The 17,454-nt window shown below is 38.2% G+C and overlaps 1 protein-coding gene across 1 annotated transcript in view; it reads left to right on the top strand.

Annotated features, from left to right (window-relative positions):
* The window catches only part of LOC140166571 (4-trimethylaminobutyraldehyde dehydrogenase-like), a 30,294-nt gene extending 13,373 nt beyond the window's left edge, over positions 1–16,921 (top strand). The window contains exons 3-9 of the mRNA XM_072190067.1: positions 1,518–1,647; positions 3,419–3,625; positions 5,383–5,507; positions 7,513–7,653; positions 9,206–9,394; positions 10,814–11,043; positions 13,633–16,921. Of these exons, the coding sequence (XP_072046168.1) occupies positions 1,518–1,647; positions 3,419–3,625; positions 5,383–5,507; positions 7,513–7,653; positions 9,206–9,394; positions 10,814–11,043; positions 13,633–13,840 (1,230 nt within the window). The 3' untranslated portion in view covers positions 13,841–16,921. The remainder of the gene's footprint in view (positions 1–1,517; positions 1,648–3,418; positions 3,626–5,382; positions 5,508–7,512; positions 7,654–9,205; positions 9,395–10,813; positions 11,044–13,632) is intronic.
* The last annotated feature ends 533 nt before the right edge of the window (positions 16,922–17,454 follow it).

The raw sequence follows: 17,454 nt of genomic DNA, 5'->3' as shown, positions 1-17,454 counted from the left end.
ATACCAGAAGTGTCTGGTACTCAAGGTCATTTGCATCACAACTCAACTGAAGACTGAAGGTTTCAGGTTTAACATCGGTTCGTCCGTCAAAAATAGGTATGTCTGGTTGACCAGATTTAAATTAAATCTTAAAGTTCAGTGATATAGGTTTGGATAGCATGAGCAAGGTTAGAAATCCACAATGCTGGTGTCTGAGTGAGTTCAAGAGCCCAAGTATAATAGTCACTTATCGTCACCAGGACTTTGTTGTTACTTAAAGTAATAATATGTGATTTCCATCCAAATATTGATTCTTATTTGTTTTTGCTATCTGATATTATGTATCTTTTAATTTTGATCTGAACAAATTAGATAAAACAAAGAAAATTGTTATTTTATTCCAGGGCCTATAATTATCCACAATGCATGTATCAACTCGCTAATCATTATCGACCATAGCTTCATGCAGCTTCACTTAGGAATGTTTAAATATGGATGACGAGTAACAATATACAACTTGGATTCATGCTCGCACAAGACATTTTAGCCATCACCAATATTTCAGTTGGGTTTTAATGAAAACGCTAAATGCATTGTAATTAAAACACTTCAATCAGGCTTAGTAAGTCTTTTGCAGGGTATTTTAGTGCACCATTTGGAACTGCAATCTTGCAAAAAGTAGAAAGTTGAGAAATATTGAGGGCTTTGCTGTGAGCAAATCACACATGGCTTTCAATGACACTCGACGATCATTGTTAATCATCCTCCCATTGAATGATACTCTCATAGCAACAATTGGTCAATTGAGGACTTGATGGTCAAATCCCCAAATGATTCCAATTTCCTCAATGCAATGGATATGATTGAATGCTTCACTTTAGTTTGAAAGAAATTCATATCAGATACATTGTACATAAATTGTTAGAAAGGGAATTAAGCATCAATTGGCAGGTTATATTTGTTTATGGTTTTTGTCACATAAAAAGGGTTTGTTTTACTACAAAGTTACAAAACCTGATGATTTGTTTGTTTGTTTTTTATTTGGCAAGATCATTAGAATACAAAAACAAATTATAGAGACAGAAAAATCATTACAAAGCACATCAATGTGACAAATTAATTCAAGCTTAATTAAATCATAGGCCTTGAAGGCCTATGATTAAATCAGCCACAAAGCCATTTAGGATCAGGACACACAGACAAAAGAAATGACAAGCCGGGATAACCCATTAAGCCCGCAGAAAAGGCAAGCTTATTTCCGATGGGGTCCCAAGAAAAGATGAGAGAACAAAAGGGAAACCAAAAAAATGCCTACACAGTGAAATCAGACATCTCTTGACTGAGAGAGTTGCTGGCTAGATGATGTTTGACACTTTGTTTTTTTACAGACTTGGTAGGCAATCCCTTGATGTTTGATGGGAGTGTATTCCAGTCCAAAATGGCATTGTAGTAGAATGTATTTGAAGAAATACTTTCCACTTTCAAATGACGATTAGATTTATTTTCATGTTACATTCTTGGTGTATTTTTATGTACAGGAAAATGTAGAAGATTTTGCGATGATGGAGGTGATGGACAATGGCAAGCCAATATGGGAGGCTAGGCTGGATATATGGACTGCTGTTGATGCATTAGATTACTTTGGTAGTTTAGCACCGACACTTGCAGGTAACATTTTATTCTAACTGTGCTATTGGATTAAGATATGATATAGTACTCGGGGCGATCTGGATAAATGAGTTAGAATTTTTTCCTATCCTCATTAATGTTGGAGGGAAAAGTACACATCCAATTTCTCACTGGATGTACTCTGGAGCTTCTTCGAAGTAGCTTCAAAGTAGCTCCTTCAAGGTGTACCTTCAGGGTTACACCAGGTGTAGCCGCAAAGGTAATCTGCCGCGGTGGTAAACCGTGAATGAGAATCTGGATGTGTATACATGTGCGCTCAGCCAAATTAGAACCAGCAAATGACGGTGACCTTCAGATCTCTTAAATGATACAAACTTGTCAGTGTCACTGGATTTTGTTTTAGGAAACCACTGTGTATCAATCAGACCTTTACAAGCTATGACTGCTATTTTAGGCAATTTAATTTGTGTTCAAATTTTAAAATAGAACTTTGGTTATTTCCTATGAGTATTGTAATCAGCCCTCGAATTAAGGATCTGAATGGGCACGGCAACTTTTTTAGGGCATCAAGTTGCTAATTGCCTTGGATTTTCACTGAAAAGGCAAGGCAGCACGGCAATTTGTAATATTTCAAAAGGGCATCATGGCAACTGTTGAAAATTTGAGAAGGGCACCAAGGCAATTTTTCAAAAGCGAATAGATGCATTGCTGTCAGTCAGCTGAATTCGACACCAAAGTAAAATTTGACTCTCAACTTTACACTAAAACTAACCTGATTGCTAAAAAAACCTGCATAAATAATACAAAGCAATCAAAAATCAACAGTTTAATTTACTTAAAATTTGCGATCCCTAGTTCTGAGCTGCAAAACTGACTCGAAACAGCGATGAAACCGCTGCAACTTTGGTAATAATATTGATCAATTCGCCGGGATAAAAACTATTTCATGCAAAACATATCTAGAGATGGGCTCACATGTACAGGATACGACGATACCGGAAGGGTATCGCCATCGGTTTCCAATGGGAAGTCAATGTTTGCTAATCGAGAGATCAATTGATTTGCCCAGCGCTCGGATTTTGTTCACGACATGAGGAAGCTTATTTACTAACAGCATTTCTCTGAGCAATCGGAAAAATGAAGTCAGATTTCTAGCAACCAGAGAATGTATAAAAGCCGATGTGATTGGCTAAATATGTAAGCTTACATAGGGGTAATGAATATTAATTCACAACAAACTATTGTGTATACTGTGATTGATAGCTGGGTTACGATGCTCAAAATAACGATCGTGTTCAAGATTTTCGATTTTAATTTTCTACAATTTTTCAGGGTTTTAACCAGTACTTGTTAATGATTTTATAATGAAGGGGCAGGGCTGGCCGTCTAGGGCACCCACGGCAATTAGAGGGCACGGCAAGTGACTGCCGTCGGTAAAGGACATATTTTGAGGGCATTACGGCAATGGGGGTGGGCACCCACGGCAATGTGCCGTCTGTGCCGTGGGTTAATTTGAGGGCTGATTGTAATTTATCTATCCACAGAGGACATGGAGGTTCAGTGGTATTGGCTCAGAATCATGATCATGAGACTGTGGGTACAAACACCAGTGGTGCCATTGTGTTATGCACTTGTCAAGCCACTTACCCACTGCCTCTATCCACCATGAATATACACTGGAAAGGTAGACAGGCTTGCTGTGCAGAATAATGAGTCCGTTCCCAACACTTTAATACAGAGTAACTTTACCATTTATAGCATAACCTTATCAGTGTATAATGTCCATGCATACGTTATTTTCCATTTACAGGAGAACACATCAAAATGCCATCTGGTTCATTTGGTTACACCATACGTGAGCCATTAGGTGTATGCGGTGGTATCGGTGCATGGAATTACCCTATTCAGATGGCTGCTTGGAAATCTGCACCTGCTTTGGCATGTGGGAATACTATGGTATTCAAACCTTCACCTTTGACACCTGTTACTGCCGTTATGCTGGCTGAATTATACACAGGTAAATCTAGCAATATATTAATCTTCAACAACTCTTCCTACATGTACATGTATACATTTTTACAGGAGCCAACCGTTGTTAATCTGTGATGAATCAACACTTTTACTGTAGCGTATACGTGAACGCAAGTGTGACTATGCGTTATGCAAGAGTGCGTAAAATTTGTCATGCCTGGAACCTTTGTGTGTATACAAGTTTACAAGTTGAATTCAGTAATATTTTGCAGGTAGCGGCTAAACATTGCCGTTTTAGGCTGATACCAACAAAGAAATCACTAAAGTTTTTGCAAGGCTGAGTGGCAATGATTAACTGACCTCATGAAATAATCATGTGAATTATATGATCTTTAGCTTGTTTTTGTTGTTGAAAGGGATTCAATCATGTTTCACCGTTGTTCATCACCATTTAACAACTCGCGGCCGGCACGTCTCCGTGGTTTACTTACCTCGCAAAGTAAACCACGCAGACGACGCGGCCGCATCATTGTTAAACGGTGATGAACACTGGTGAATCATGATTGAATCCCTAATTTAATAATCTTGTGCAAAATTTTAAGAGAGCTAACACTTGTTTTTTTAGGGCCCGATGCATGTGAATAACTACAAAATTCCTTGAATAAATTTGCCGGGTCTGTAGTTTATCCATAACATCAAGAATTTTAACAAATCAGGACCAGCCAGTCAACACTTATGTTTCTTGACGTTCATCAACCATCAGTTTGAGCAGCATCATTCTCTGTGTCAAAGTTATAAACAGAGATGAGGGGCCTACCAACGTTTACACCTATGATCCTGTGTTGCACAAGAGCTTTGACACAGGGAATGATGCTGCTTTTAAAACTCTGAGGGTTGCTGGATCAATATCACACAACACTTCAAAACAGCAACACTGCTGAATGAAGTTAACCAATGGTTGATGAAACATCCAGAAACATAAGTTTTGACTGGTCTTGATATGATGAAATTTTCACTTTTATAGCAGAATATTATTTGGCTTGATGATGCACTGTGGATTAGGTGTGATACTCTAGCCATCATGGGTGAAGCACTTAAAGGAAGTGGTATGAGCGTTTGGACAGTATTTATTGTGGGACATTAGAGCACATCAGACATATCGAATTGCATTCTGAATACGAAGAATGTCATTCTGATATCAAATAATTTTGATTTTTTGAAATTCGCAATTTAATACACATTTTATGGCAAATCATTAAAAATTGATATTTTTGATATTTAACAGTACTTGAAGTAAACTTTATCAATCTGATGATTTATACTTAAAGTGTATGTAGGTGGGATGAAAAGCCGACGATCAATTGAAAATTTTGACCTTTCGAATTGAAGATATGGATTTTTTTTTTCCCAAAACACCAAAAAAAAAGAAGGTCTTTTTGGGGAAAAAATCCATATCTTCAATATAAAAGGTCAAACTGTTCAATTGATCGTCGGCTTTTCCTCCCAGCTACATACACTTTAAGAATATATCACTAGATTTATAAAATTTATTTCGAGGACTGTTATATATCAAAATTTGAAAAATATCAAATTTTAATAATTTGTCATAAAATTTGCATTATATCGTGAATTTCAAAAAATGAAAATTATTTGATATCAGAAAGACATGCTTCGTATTCAGAATGCAATTTGATACGTCTGCGGTGCTCTCATGTCCCACAAAAAATACTGTCGAAACGCCATAAACGCTCATTCTAGATCCCGTAATAAACCAAACAATTTATTTATGTTTTTATGTTATAGAATGTGGTCTTCCTAAAGGTGTGTTCAATGTGATCCAGGGACAAGCAGAGACAGGGCACCTACTATGTACACATCCAGACATAGCTAAAGTGTCATTTACAGGCAGCGTACCCACAGGAACTAAAGTACGTATTGGCATTTACTGGATAAAAAGCACAGTGATTTAGAATACAGCTATGCATAGACATATGCCCACAAGCTACAGAAATTTGCTGACCACCTTGGTCAAGACACACCACCATATTAACCCCATGAGAACTACCTGCCGATTGGCCTAAAAGAAGTTTTCATTATCAATTGGACCAATCAGCAACATTGTTAGAACAATTTCACCACACAAAAAAATTGGGGTGAATTATTTGCAAAGCTCCATTCTGATTGGTGATTAAATTGAAATTATCATGTAATTGACCAATCAGAGGCAATGTTAGATTGGCAGGTAGTGCTCAGGGGGTTAGCTATTTTAGCATTGTTAAGGGATTCAGCTTTATATAGGTGCATAACTTAGTCAGCCTCAGGGGCGTAGCCAGCTTTCTTGGTCAGGGGGGGCAAAATAAAAATTTTGGGGCACAGACGAAAAAAATTGCAGTTGCATCATACAATACATAGAGACTGTATGTCTTCGAGCTTCCCGAAAAAGGCCTTACTGGGATGATGGTATTTTACATTATTTTCGCCCATTATCCGGGTAAAAAGGGCTATATTGTTACAATGTGCGCGCGTAGCGCGGAAAATTTTTGTAATTTGCACTATTTTGGCCCTGAATTTTGCTAGAAAAGGGCTCCTTGCCCTTTTCTTTTACTTTTGCCCTTTGATTTTCTCTTTCATTTTTTGTCAAAGGGGCACTTTTTTCTTTCATTTTTTGTCAGGGGGGGCACTCTGCCCCACCTGCCCCCCCGCTGGCTACGCTACTGGTCAGCCTAGATCTAGAATAACTGCTGCAGCCGGAATCAGCTCCCCAAGTTCTTGTATGGGGTCAGACATAGACCGTAAGGTACTAATTTCGAGGAGCATAACAAACACCAAATTGGTGTCATAACAAACACCAAATTGGTGTTGTGTGTCGTGTGGTCTTTCAATTTGTGCCGAGTGTCCTTGGCAGACTTGACTATGCTTCAGTGGTCATGAAAGGATTCAATAGATAACCTCTGCCCCACTAATCCCCAGCTATTGTCTGAAATTGCACCTCGGAAGATATATCATAACAACTCAGTCCCTCAAATGATAGTCATATAACGACCAAAAGATAAATGACTGACTATCATTGAGGACTGAGTTCCGCAGTCTAGTATGGGGTATAACCAGGACAAAAAACAGTCAGTTCATTGTCCATTGTCCAGGGTAATTTCAAGCTGAATTATTTCATGAGAACATCAGGGACTGCACCTGGGCTTGAAAACTTGCATCACAACACACCAATACACCGGTACTTTGTACACATAGCTGAAATATTTTGTACACATAGCTGAAATATTTGTGAATATTCTCAGTCATCCAGGTAGATAAACATAATAAAATGAATATTAAATCTGTTCATCTGGACTTACTATTTTTGATAGCGACAGCATCGCGTCTCATCCAAGATGCATCATCAGGCTGACTGATCAGGTGATGAACCATTGACCTCTAACACACTTGATGGTATAACGTAACAGGAGAGTCGCCTGGGTAGTTTCCTGATTGCTGCGTGGGACTTCGCCACAACCTGTCAAGGACCTACGACGCAGCAATCAGGAAACTACCTCGGTGACTCTCCTGTGACGTTATACCATCAAGTGTGTCAGAGGTCAATGGTTCATCACCTGATCAGTCAGCCTGATGATGCGTCTTGGATGAGACGCGATGCTGTCGCTATCAAAAATAGTAAGTCCAGATGAACAGATTTAATATTCATTTTATTACACATAGCTGAAGTTTAAGTGCAAGTGCTGGCATCTGCCATAGCTGAAGAGTTAAAAGCCAGTTATTTAAGTATGAAACCATTACACTTAGACAGTTAATATATGTATTCTGATATCCATACAGAAATTTTCATGGACCCGATGGAAATAAGATGGAGGCTTTCCCAACAAATAGTGCAGCAATTTTCAATAAAGTAAAACTAAAATCTTTTTTTTTCCATTTGCACAGATAATGCAAGACTGTGCAGTTGGAATCAAGCCTGTGACGTTAGAATTAGGAGGCAAATCTCCATTAATTATATTTGGTGATAGTGATGTGGACAACGCTGTCAAGGGAGCTATGCTGGCTAATTTCTTATCACAGGGACAGGTAGGTTGGTAGAATTGGGTTAATCCAAAAATTACTTGTCCTCCCCTTTGCATGGGATAGGGAGGGCGAGTTAGCGCAGCGGTAGTACCCTCGCTTTGCACCACTGAGGTCCCAGGTTCAAGCCACGGCGCGGCCCAAGGACTCATGTGCACCGGTTTATCCCGATTCCATGCTCGCTCTCGCAGGTTTTCTCCAGGATCTCCGGTTTCCTCCTGTATCGCAAAAAATCGGTGATTAGTTGTTTGGTAATCAAAACCAAAAACAAAAGAAAACTTCCTTCACCCAATGGAATTTGGGGAGCTGCACAGATAATTGGTGGATGTTACAATCTAAATGCGGATAGGTGTGCGCTGCTCGGCAGTAACCTAGTTGATGCGATCTGATTGTGATGATTCACCATTGCAGCGAAATTACAGCGCTTCGAGTCCTCTAAGATCGGGAGAAAAGCGCTTTATAAATCCAAAATTTATTTATTTATTATTTATTTATTACTTTACAGACCAATTTAAAAAAAGTTTAGAATACATAACATTTCATGTTTTTAGCATGAAAGTTCATCTGTATTGGTAATCCATATATAGAAAAAATTTAGCTCTTGATCTCAATACAAAAATATTTAACCCAGACCTTGTTTTACCATGTGGAGTCTGGATAACTGATAAAAGGAACTCACTCACATATTGTCAGTATTTCTTCCAATTCATCAACTCGATTTTTCTGTCACGCTGGTTAGCACCCCAAACATAATCCTGACTCCAACTGTTATCCCTTAATCATGATCCTAAATATAACCCCAAAGCCTAACCCATAATTTTAACCCTAAAACAGAAACCCTATCTCTTGGGGTACATGGTGGTGGACGAGACCAAAGACTGGTGTCTCGGTGTCTCCCAAAACATAAGACAGTACCAATGACGTAGAAAAACATAGATCGCTGAGCTCGAGCTGGTACGTTGCCATTTCATTGACAATCACACACTGAATAAGCCATTATGAAATGAAGGGACCTAACAAAATCAGCATCAAATACAACTAAAATGGGAACTGAATTTACTCTAGCATGTATGGATTAATAAAATTAAATAAATTACTTGTTTTAGCATATTCAACTTTACTGTGTACCATTTTTTTATCATAAAATTGCTGAATAATAAAGGCAAGCACGCTCCTAAATCTAGTTCATTCATCCCGTTGCCATGTGTGCGATACAGCAACGGCGACTGAAGGCGAAATTTCGTAAAGTGGTAGAGTTTAGCGTGGCAACACTGATGATATACCAGATTCAGGCGTGTTTGCCTTTATAATTCAGCAATTTTTTGATAAAAACAATGGTATACTGGGAAATTTAATGCGTTTTAATACATGATTTGTTCAACTTTGTGTATCTATACAGCACCCAAACCGAGACCCAAACCGGCTTCACAGATTCGGCGAGCAGGGCACTCTATCCTTTCTACCTCATTGGACAGTACTTATCATTTTGGCATGTCTCATTACAATTGCCAGAGTTTTGAATAAGACACTTACTTTTGTTTTGTTGACTTACTTGCAGGTCTGTTCCAATGGCACAAGGGTATTCGTAGAGAAGAAAATAAAGGATGAATTTGTAGAGAAATTAGTAGCTAGGACTGAAGCCATGAAACTTGGGGACCCATCAGAGGATGACACGCTAGTAGGAGCTACAATCAGTCATCAACAGATGGATAAAGTCTTGGGATATGTTGAAGGAGCTAAAAAAGAGGTAAGAGTAATGATAAGTAGTAGCTAGGACTGGATGACACATTAGTGGGAGCTACAATCAGTCATCAACAGATGGATAAAGTCTTAGGGAGAACGACTTGCCGCAGGGTTGTTCCCTCGCCTTGTACCACTGAGGTCCCGGGTTCAAGCCCCGGCCGTGCCCAAGGACTATATGTGACGTGTCATGTCAAAAGGAGACACTTTTGGGCAGGTTATCAATATTGAGGTTTTTACATATCTTAAATATAGAGCTATTTTGCTCCACAGCGCTATTTTCCCCAATGAAATCGGACATTCCTAAGCGAAGATATTGAGTTCGTAAGTTATGGTATTAAAAAAATGGAAATTGAGATATCAGCCTTTAAAAATATTATTGACAATGTTGAGAGTAGAAATTACCTTGAAAAATGTCTCAAAAAATACACGATGCCGGTTATATTCTGGTCTGAAACTATCAGACAATATTTTTAACATTAATAACATCACAAATTCGCAACAAACCCAAATTTTGAAAAAAATCACCCCGGGCAGATTTTTGGCTATTTCTCCATTTACGATCCTGCCCAAAAGTGTCTCCTTTTGACATGACACGTCACATATGTGCACTTAGTTTATCTCGGTTCCAAGCTTGTTCTCACAGATTTTCTCCAGGATCTCCGGTTTCCTCCTGCTTTCAAAAATCGGTGATAAAACTTCCTTCACCTAATGGGGAGTGGGAATTTCAAATGGGTCTACCTGAATGGTTGACTCCATTTAAAATATACACCCACTGTGTGAGAGATTAAGGTCATGTCTTTCATAGGGGGTGTATGGATTTCAACGGGAATAGCCCATCATGAGGGATTAGAAGCAGAACTGATTATGTCTAACATTTAATGTTTTTGAGTTGGAAAGTTTCTGGAAAAAAATCGGAAATTCCAGTAAGAACATTGTGATTGATATCATTGTTAAACACATGTGTAGACACCTATGACACTGTGACCCATGTCCAAGTTTATGCTAAATTTGTGTACCAAGTCCTAGTTTTCTTAAAATATAACAGTTTAGGCATTAAGCCTTAGATTTATGTGATGACAAGGCTTAAGTTCCAAAGTTAGGCCTTGGAAAAATTGTATTGCCATCCATTTTCTTAATTGAGAAAAGACAATTTGAAAAGCAAAACTAATTCCAAAATCAAGAAATGGTTGATTTTAAAACAGGGAAAAAGTTTAAATGCTCATGAACTTCAATATTTTGGTTTTTCCAAGCTGGATTGACTATAAAAAATATATGTTTAACAAAAAATGTGTCAACTAGACAATGCATGTTGGGCATTGCAGTGGAAGGCAACAAGTTAAGAACTATACATAAATGACTACAAGAGTAGGAGCTGCCATCCTATTATGTAATGTACTTATGATGTTTGTAAATATTTTTACAGGGTGCCAAAGTATTGTGTGGAGGAGACAGAGTAATCCCAGAAAACCCCAAACTGTCAGGAGGTTTCTTTGTCAGACCGTGTGTACTGGATAATTTAAATGATGGAATGACGGTGGTCAAGGAAGAGGTGTTTGGTTCAGTTTTAGGACTCTTAGCGTTTGAAGATGAAGAAGAGGTCATACAAAGAGCAAATGATACCAAATTTGGACTCGCTGGCGGAGTTTTCACAAGGTAGGTTCACTTGTTACCGAGCAGACATTTTATACTCCAAAGATTGGGCACTGATTTTGGAACAAACCAAACCCTTACACGTAAGTGCTTTCATTAGGAGGCTAACCCGCTCCCTCCCTCCCTGTGTGAAATATTGAAATCCCAACTCTAGAAGATCAGACTTTTTGACCCCCACCCTCAATCCTAATGAAAGGCCTTTTGTTTATAGGACATCATCAAATTTTGGTTTGTTCCCTTAGCATCTTATGGAATAAAGCTGTATAATCCTTCAACAGAAGATTTGTGCTAGGCTAATTCCATGCAGTCTTACACAAAGGATAAAAAAAGAAAAGAAAAAAAAAAGCGCAGTGATTTATAGTGCGCTACGCACAGGCACAACGCCTAGACGTTGATCCACAAGCATCAGCACACTTTACAGGTTGTCGCTGACCACTACGGCTCCACATCATTCCACAAAGCATTAAACAACAATTCAGGGACTTTGCCGCTTCAAGAGCGCACACCCGAGACATTCCACAAATAACCTTCGCAACCAGGATCAGCTCCCCGAGTTTCGTACGGGTTACAACGAGACAAATTAGCAGTAAGTTCCTTGTCCAGGGGAATTTCAAGCTAACTCAATTTTTCCACGAGAGCGTACAAGGCACTGCCAGGGTTAGAACCCGCATCCTCACGCACATATTCGAACGCCTTATCGATTGAGCTAACTTGACTGCTAAAAAACCCCTTAGGGAATTACTGAATGACATATTTTCAAAACATTTTACCAGCTGCAGTGATTCAAATATTTCAGATAATTCCCACAAAGTGATTTGGGTTGCATTACAAATTCTGATCTCATGATTATCAGATCTATGGAATTTTCCCAACCCTTCATGAACAACACATAACCATTCCAGAATCCCAGTTCATAATACTATAGTAAATCAGCCATATTGGTTTGTCATGTTGGAGACCAAAATGTTGCACCTCCAGCATTTATCAGCAAGAGCCTGAAACAAATAATAATTTGCATCGTTAAGCTTGCATGTTAGAAGATTTGCACATCGCGGCACAACACGTAATATGCAGTACTCAAACAAGCATTAACTTAACAAGCAAGGTTTACCATGGTGATGTAACCAGAGGTTCACCATTTTGCACTCCATTAGCGACACACAATCATGGCAGAGTCAGGACTCGCTGAGTCTAATCTCTTACCTCCATTAGCGACACACAATCATGGCAGAGTCAGGACTCGCTGAGTCTAATCTCTTACCTCCATTAGCGACACACAATCATGGCAGAGGCAGGACTCGCTGAGTCTAATCTCTTACCTCCATTAGCGACACACAATCATGGCAGAGTCAGGACTCGCTGAGTCTAATCTCTTACCTCCATTAGCGACACACAATCATGGCAGAGTCAGGACTCGCTGAGTCTAATCTCTTACCTCCATTAGCGACACACAATCATGGCAGAGTCAGGACTCGCTGAGTCTAATCTCTTACCTCCATTAGCGACACACAATCATGGCAGAGTCAGGACTCGCTGAGTCTAATCTCTTACCTCCATTAGCGACACACAATCATGGCAGAGTCAGGACTCGCTGAGTCTAATCTCTTACCTCCATTAGCGACACACAATCATGGCAGAGTCAGGACTCGCTGAGTCTAATCTCTTAACCACTCCATTAGCGACACACAATCATGGCAGAGTCAGGACTCGCTGAGTCTAATCTCTTACCTCCATTAGCGACACGCAATCATGGCAGAGTCAGGACTCGCTGAGTCTAATCTCTTACCTCCATTAGCGACACACAATCATGGCAGAGTCAGGACTCGCTGAGTCTAATCTCTTACCTCCATTAGCGACACACAATCATGGCAGAGTCAGGACTCGCTGAGTCTAATCTCTTACCTCCATTAGCGACACACAATCATGGCAGAGTCAGGACTCGCTGAGTCTAATCTCTTACCTCCATTAGCGACACACAATCATGGCAGAGTCAGGACTCGCTGAGTCTAATCTCTTACCTCCATTAGCGACACACAATCATGGCAGAGTCAGGACTCGCTGAGTCTAATCTCTTACCTCCATTAGCTTAGGCAGAGTCAGGACTCGCTGAGTCTAATCTCTTACCTCCATTAGCGACACACAATCATGGCAGAGTCAGGACTCGCTTAGTCTAATCTCTTACCTCCATTAGCGACACACAATCATGGCAGAGTCAGGACTCGTTTAGTCTAATCTCTTAACCACTTTAGGGAACAAATTAAAAGTCCTTTTGTTAGGGGGAGGGGTCGCTTACTTTTGTAAAAAAGCTAGTTAAATCATTGGTCAAAGTTGATCTTTCGGGTTGGGTTGGAATTAGAAATAATATTTCCAACTTTTCTTGGTTGGAGGGAAGAGGTCAGCGTCAGTATGAATGCACTTTTGTTTATATGGCATCAACTTTTGGTTTGTTCTCGTAGGGGTACCACATAAATATTTCCATATATTTCTCTGAACTTTTAGTATGGTTACTACAAGTTGTTAAATATAATGAATAAGCATACCAAATGAATATTTGTTGACACTTTGTTTCATTTTCTTCTCTTTATGATGCAGAGATCTTGGCAGAGCAAACAGGGTAATATCCAGGTTGGAAGCAGGATCTTGTTGGATCAACACATTCAATATCTGCCCTGCAGGACTTCCATTTGGGGGCTTTAAATATTCTGGACTTGGAAGAGAAAATGGCACCGTGACCATCGACCACTATACACAACTCAAAAGTGTCTATGTAGAAATGAATGATTTAGATGTACCGTTCTGAAATCCATAATGAGCTTTTATTCAGATATTATATTGATTGATGCCTTATTTTTTTAATGATTGAATGTAGTATGAGTACATTCCTTAATGATGGTCTTAACCCTGGAATTGTGAAAACTTTTGGGCTTCCTAACTGCTTAATTATTGGTTTAAAGTATAAAAAAAGTGTACATATTTTTTAAAAAAGGCAAAAACATGATGATTTCATCTGTGAGGTAAAATTTGGGCAATAATGCTCATTTTTGGAGAAAATCTCCAAAACAGGTTTTTTTAGCCCAAATTTTTTAGGACCATGTAACAACAAAATTCTTGAGTCAACAATTTTTTTCATTAATTTTTAAAAACTAGGTAAAATTATCTAGGATCTACCAACTTTGAGAAATCAAAAATAGTTTTAAAAAAGCCTGATTTTCAAATATTTTGGTAAAATTCAAACAAAGAAAAAAACAGGTCTTAGATATTTTTATCTAGTTTATAAAAATTAATAAAACAAAATAAAAAAAAGTTTTTGGGACTTTCTCCAAAAATTAGCATTTTTACCCAAATTTGACCTCACATAAGAACTTTCATCTAGTTTTTCCCATTCTAAATATGTATACTTTTACATGTATATACTTAAGACCAATAGTTTAGCAGTTATGTGGCCCAAAGGTTTCTATCATTCCAGGGTTAAGACCACTCTTAATATTGGTGTGATTACCATATACTGACAAAATAAAATGCGGTTATAAATATTACTGTCAATATTCACATCCTCTTGTAGTGTTCTGACTACAGAGAGTGACATTACCATTAAACATTGCACAGGCGGTATAGGACATGCATCATGTGATGAAAGAGGCTGAAAACTACAAGGCTGAATGCCTGTTCCCTGTTCAAAATAGATGGTTAGCAATTAAAATCAACATACCATATTTGTTCCAAATAACTGCCCAGGGCGCTTAACAAAGTCATTTTGGGTGGGCGCTTATTTTTGACATTGTTTACATAATTGCATACTTAACAAATGGCCCAAAATATTCATCCATCATCACCAGTGTGCATGCCGTATGTTTCAGACCATGATCCAGATTTGCATGGGCAGTAAATATCCGCTTCTTGTTGTCAATTGGGTGGGTGCTTAGGGCATGGGCAGTTAATGGAATGAATACAGTACTTACAATGAAGTTTGTTGTTGAATTCCAACAGTTTTAGAATAACATAATTTTGCTATGATAACACATATCATATTTAGAATTATTGTGAAGATTTCATGATTACGTCATTTACGTGTTAATCCACTGGTAGCATGAAATAATGGTGATGTCGCATCAAACCTACCCCTGCAGTGCAAGCTGTTTATGTCTTGGTGACTATCTCTGCTCAGCAAATCATGTAATGTACTGTTGGTTATAATGCATTTGTAATAGACCCTTTTTGCAGTTGTCACTGATCAGTCAATATTGGTCCCAGCATTTGAATCCTCCACACTCAATGTAAAGTATCACGCCGGAGTTTACGTTCAGTTTTGCATGACTCACTTTACCCTTCTCATATTGACCAGCATGTGATACATGTTATATTCATCATTCTTTAAAAAATTGCTTTTCCTTACTAAAAATTGAGATTATAGCGCCCTCAATGGGCATGCTCTTCACATAACTACATAACCAGTTATAGAAAAACAACCAATTCTTTTTTGCCCAAATTTTACATATGTTGCAGATATAACATCTGGAATAGAAGGCAAGTGGTGTTGTTGCTGCTCTTATAAATTCATTTATAAAATGTCAGCACCAGCCAAGGTGTGCACCAATGGGCTGTTTCATTTAAAATCCACACTACCCCTGTGGAAGATTTAGTAAAGACTTACACATTGGGAGTATGAGTTTTGAATATAATAGGCAATTGAGTAACTTCCATTTAAAATACTTACTCCACTCCAGTTGTGGTAAAGCCACAATACAGGGGGAGTATGGGCTTCAAAATGATTAACTATTACATTTGAAAACATACTCCCCCTGTGGAAGATATTTCCAAAATCTTCCACAGGGGTATTGTGGATTACAACTGGAATAGCCTGATATTGGTTGTTTTTAAAGAGGCACAGCCAACTGTTGTGATGGAAGGTGGGATGTGTGTTTGAAACGGCAGATGCCAGTGTGATAAATCAGTATTAAAAGGTACCCCTTAAGTTTAAATGCTGTGCTGTAGGCACAATCAATTATATAATTGAAGACCAAATTAAAAAGACTAGTTTGCGTCTGACGTCTGTGCAAAGGGGCGCCATGATTGGTTGATGACCTGCGCAGTACAGCATTTTTGGTCTGGTTGTCAGGACATCATACGCAAACTAGTCTTTTTAATTCGGGCTTCAATTATACAGTCATGGGGTTTTGAATTAATCCTTTATCTTTTTAGCCAATTAGCAGCTTGTATAGAAACAAAACAAATTCTTGGTAAGAAAATATTATACTGTTCATCTTCGATAAAATTCTTTTTATTTTTGTACTTGAAACAAGTGTAGCTATGGAAATTTATTATTTGGAATTAAATTACTATTAGTTTATCTATTATATTACCATTATATGTACTAATTTGCCCTCCATTAGTGACACACAAATATGGCAGAGTCGGTACTCTCTCTAAGTCTAACTTCTTTACAAAATATTCATGAAAAACTGCAACTCAAATTAGGATTACATTGTACATTTCAGCTATTTATTGGTCAAAAATGATTATTGAAAAACTGATCATTTGTGACGTGTCATATCAAAAAGAGACACTTTTGGACAGGTTATCATTTTTAAGTGTTTTGCTCCACAACGCCATTTTCCCCAATGAAATAGGACATTCCTAAGCGAAAATATTGAGTTCGTAAGTTATGATATTATAAAATTGGAAATTGAGATATCGGCCTTTAAAAATATTATTGACAATGTTGAGATTAGGAATTTACCTTGAAAAATGTCTTGAAAAATACAAGATGCCAATTATATTCCACGCTGAAACAATTAGACCATATTTTAAACATTATTAACATCACAAATTTGCAACAAACCCAAATTGTGAAAAACAGTGGCAGCGCCAGGATTTTTTCTTTTCGGGGGCATTAAGGGTTCAATTTGAATTTCAGGGGGCAAAATCAACTAATTGTGCGCAAAATTACCACAAAAAGGTGAAAATTTCGTAATTTTGGGTTTTTACTGGGGGCAGCAGGGCAGGGGTGTGAGAGTTCAGATTAAAATCTGAATTCAGATTTTTTGATCTTAATATTTATCTCTTTTTCTACACTTTCTCTGTACAAAAGTATAGGAGCTTGCCAAATTTCAGACTTTTTCAGATTGTTTTATCTGTGGTCACTCACACCCCTGAGGGGGGGCCAAGAGTTCTGACTGGGGGCATTTTCCCCCATGCCCCCCGTGATGCCGCCACTGATGATAAAATCCATTTACGATCCTGCCCAAAAGTGTCTCCTTTCAACATGCCATGTCACATTTATTGTGCCTGATATATAACATTGCATAATCATGTCACTATTTGATATTGTCAAAGATATGTCTAATCATGCTTTGTCCTTGTGTATTTACTATGAATGTTTGTAATTATGATTATGTAAAATATGTAAATAAAAGC

Source organism: Amphiura filiformis, chromosome 12 (assembly GCF_039555335.1).
Source record: "Amphiura filiformis chromosome 12, Afil_fr2py, whole genome shotgun sequence".
Lineage (NCBI taxonomy): Eukaryota > Metazoa > Echinodermata > Ophiuroidea > Amphilepidida > Amphiuridae > Amphiura > Amphiura filiformis.
Note: the sequence above shows the minus strand (reverse complement) of the source record. Positions and strands in the feature narration are given on the sequence as shown.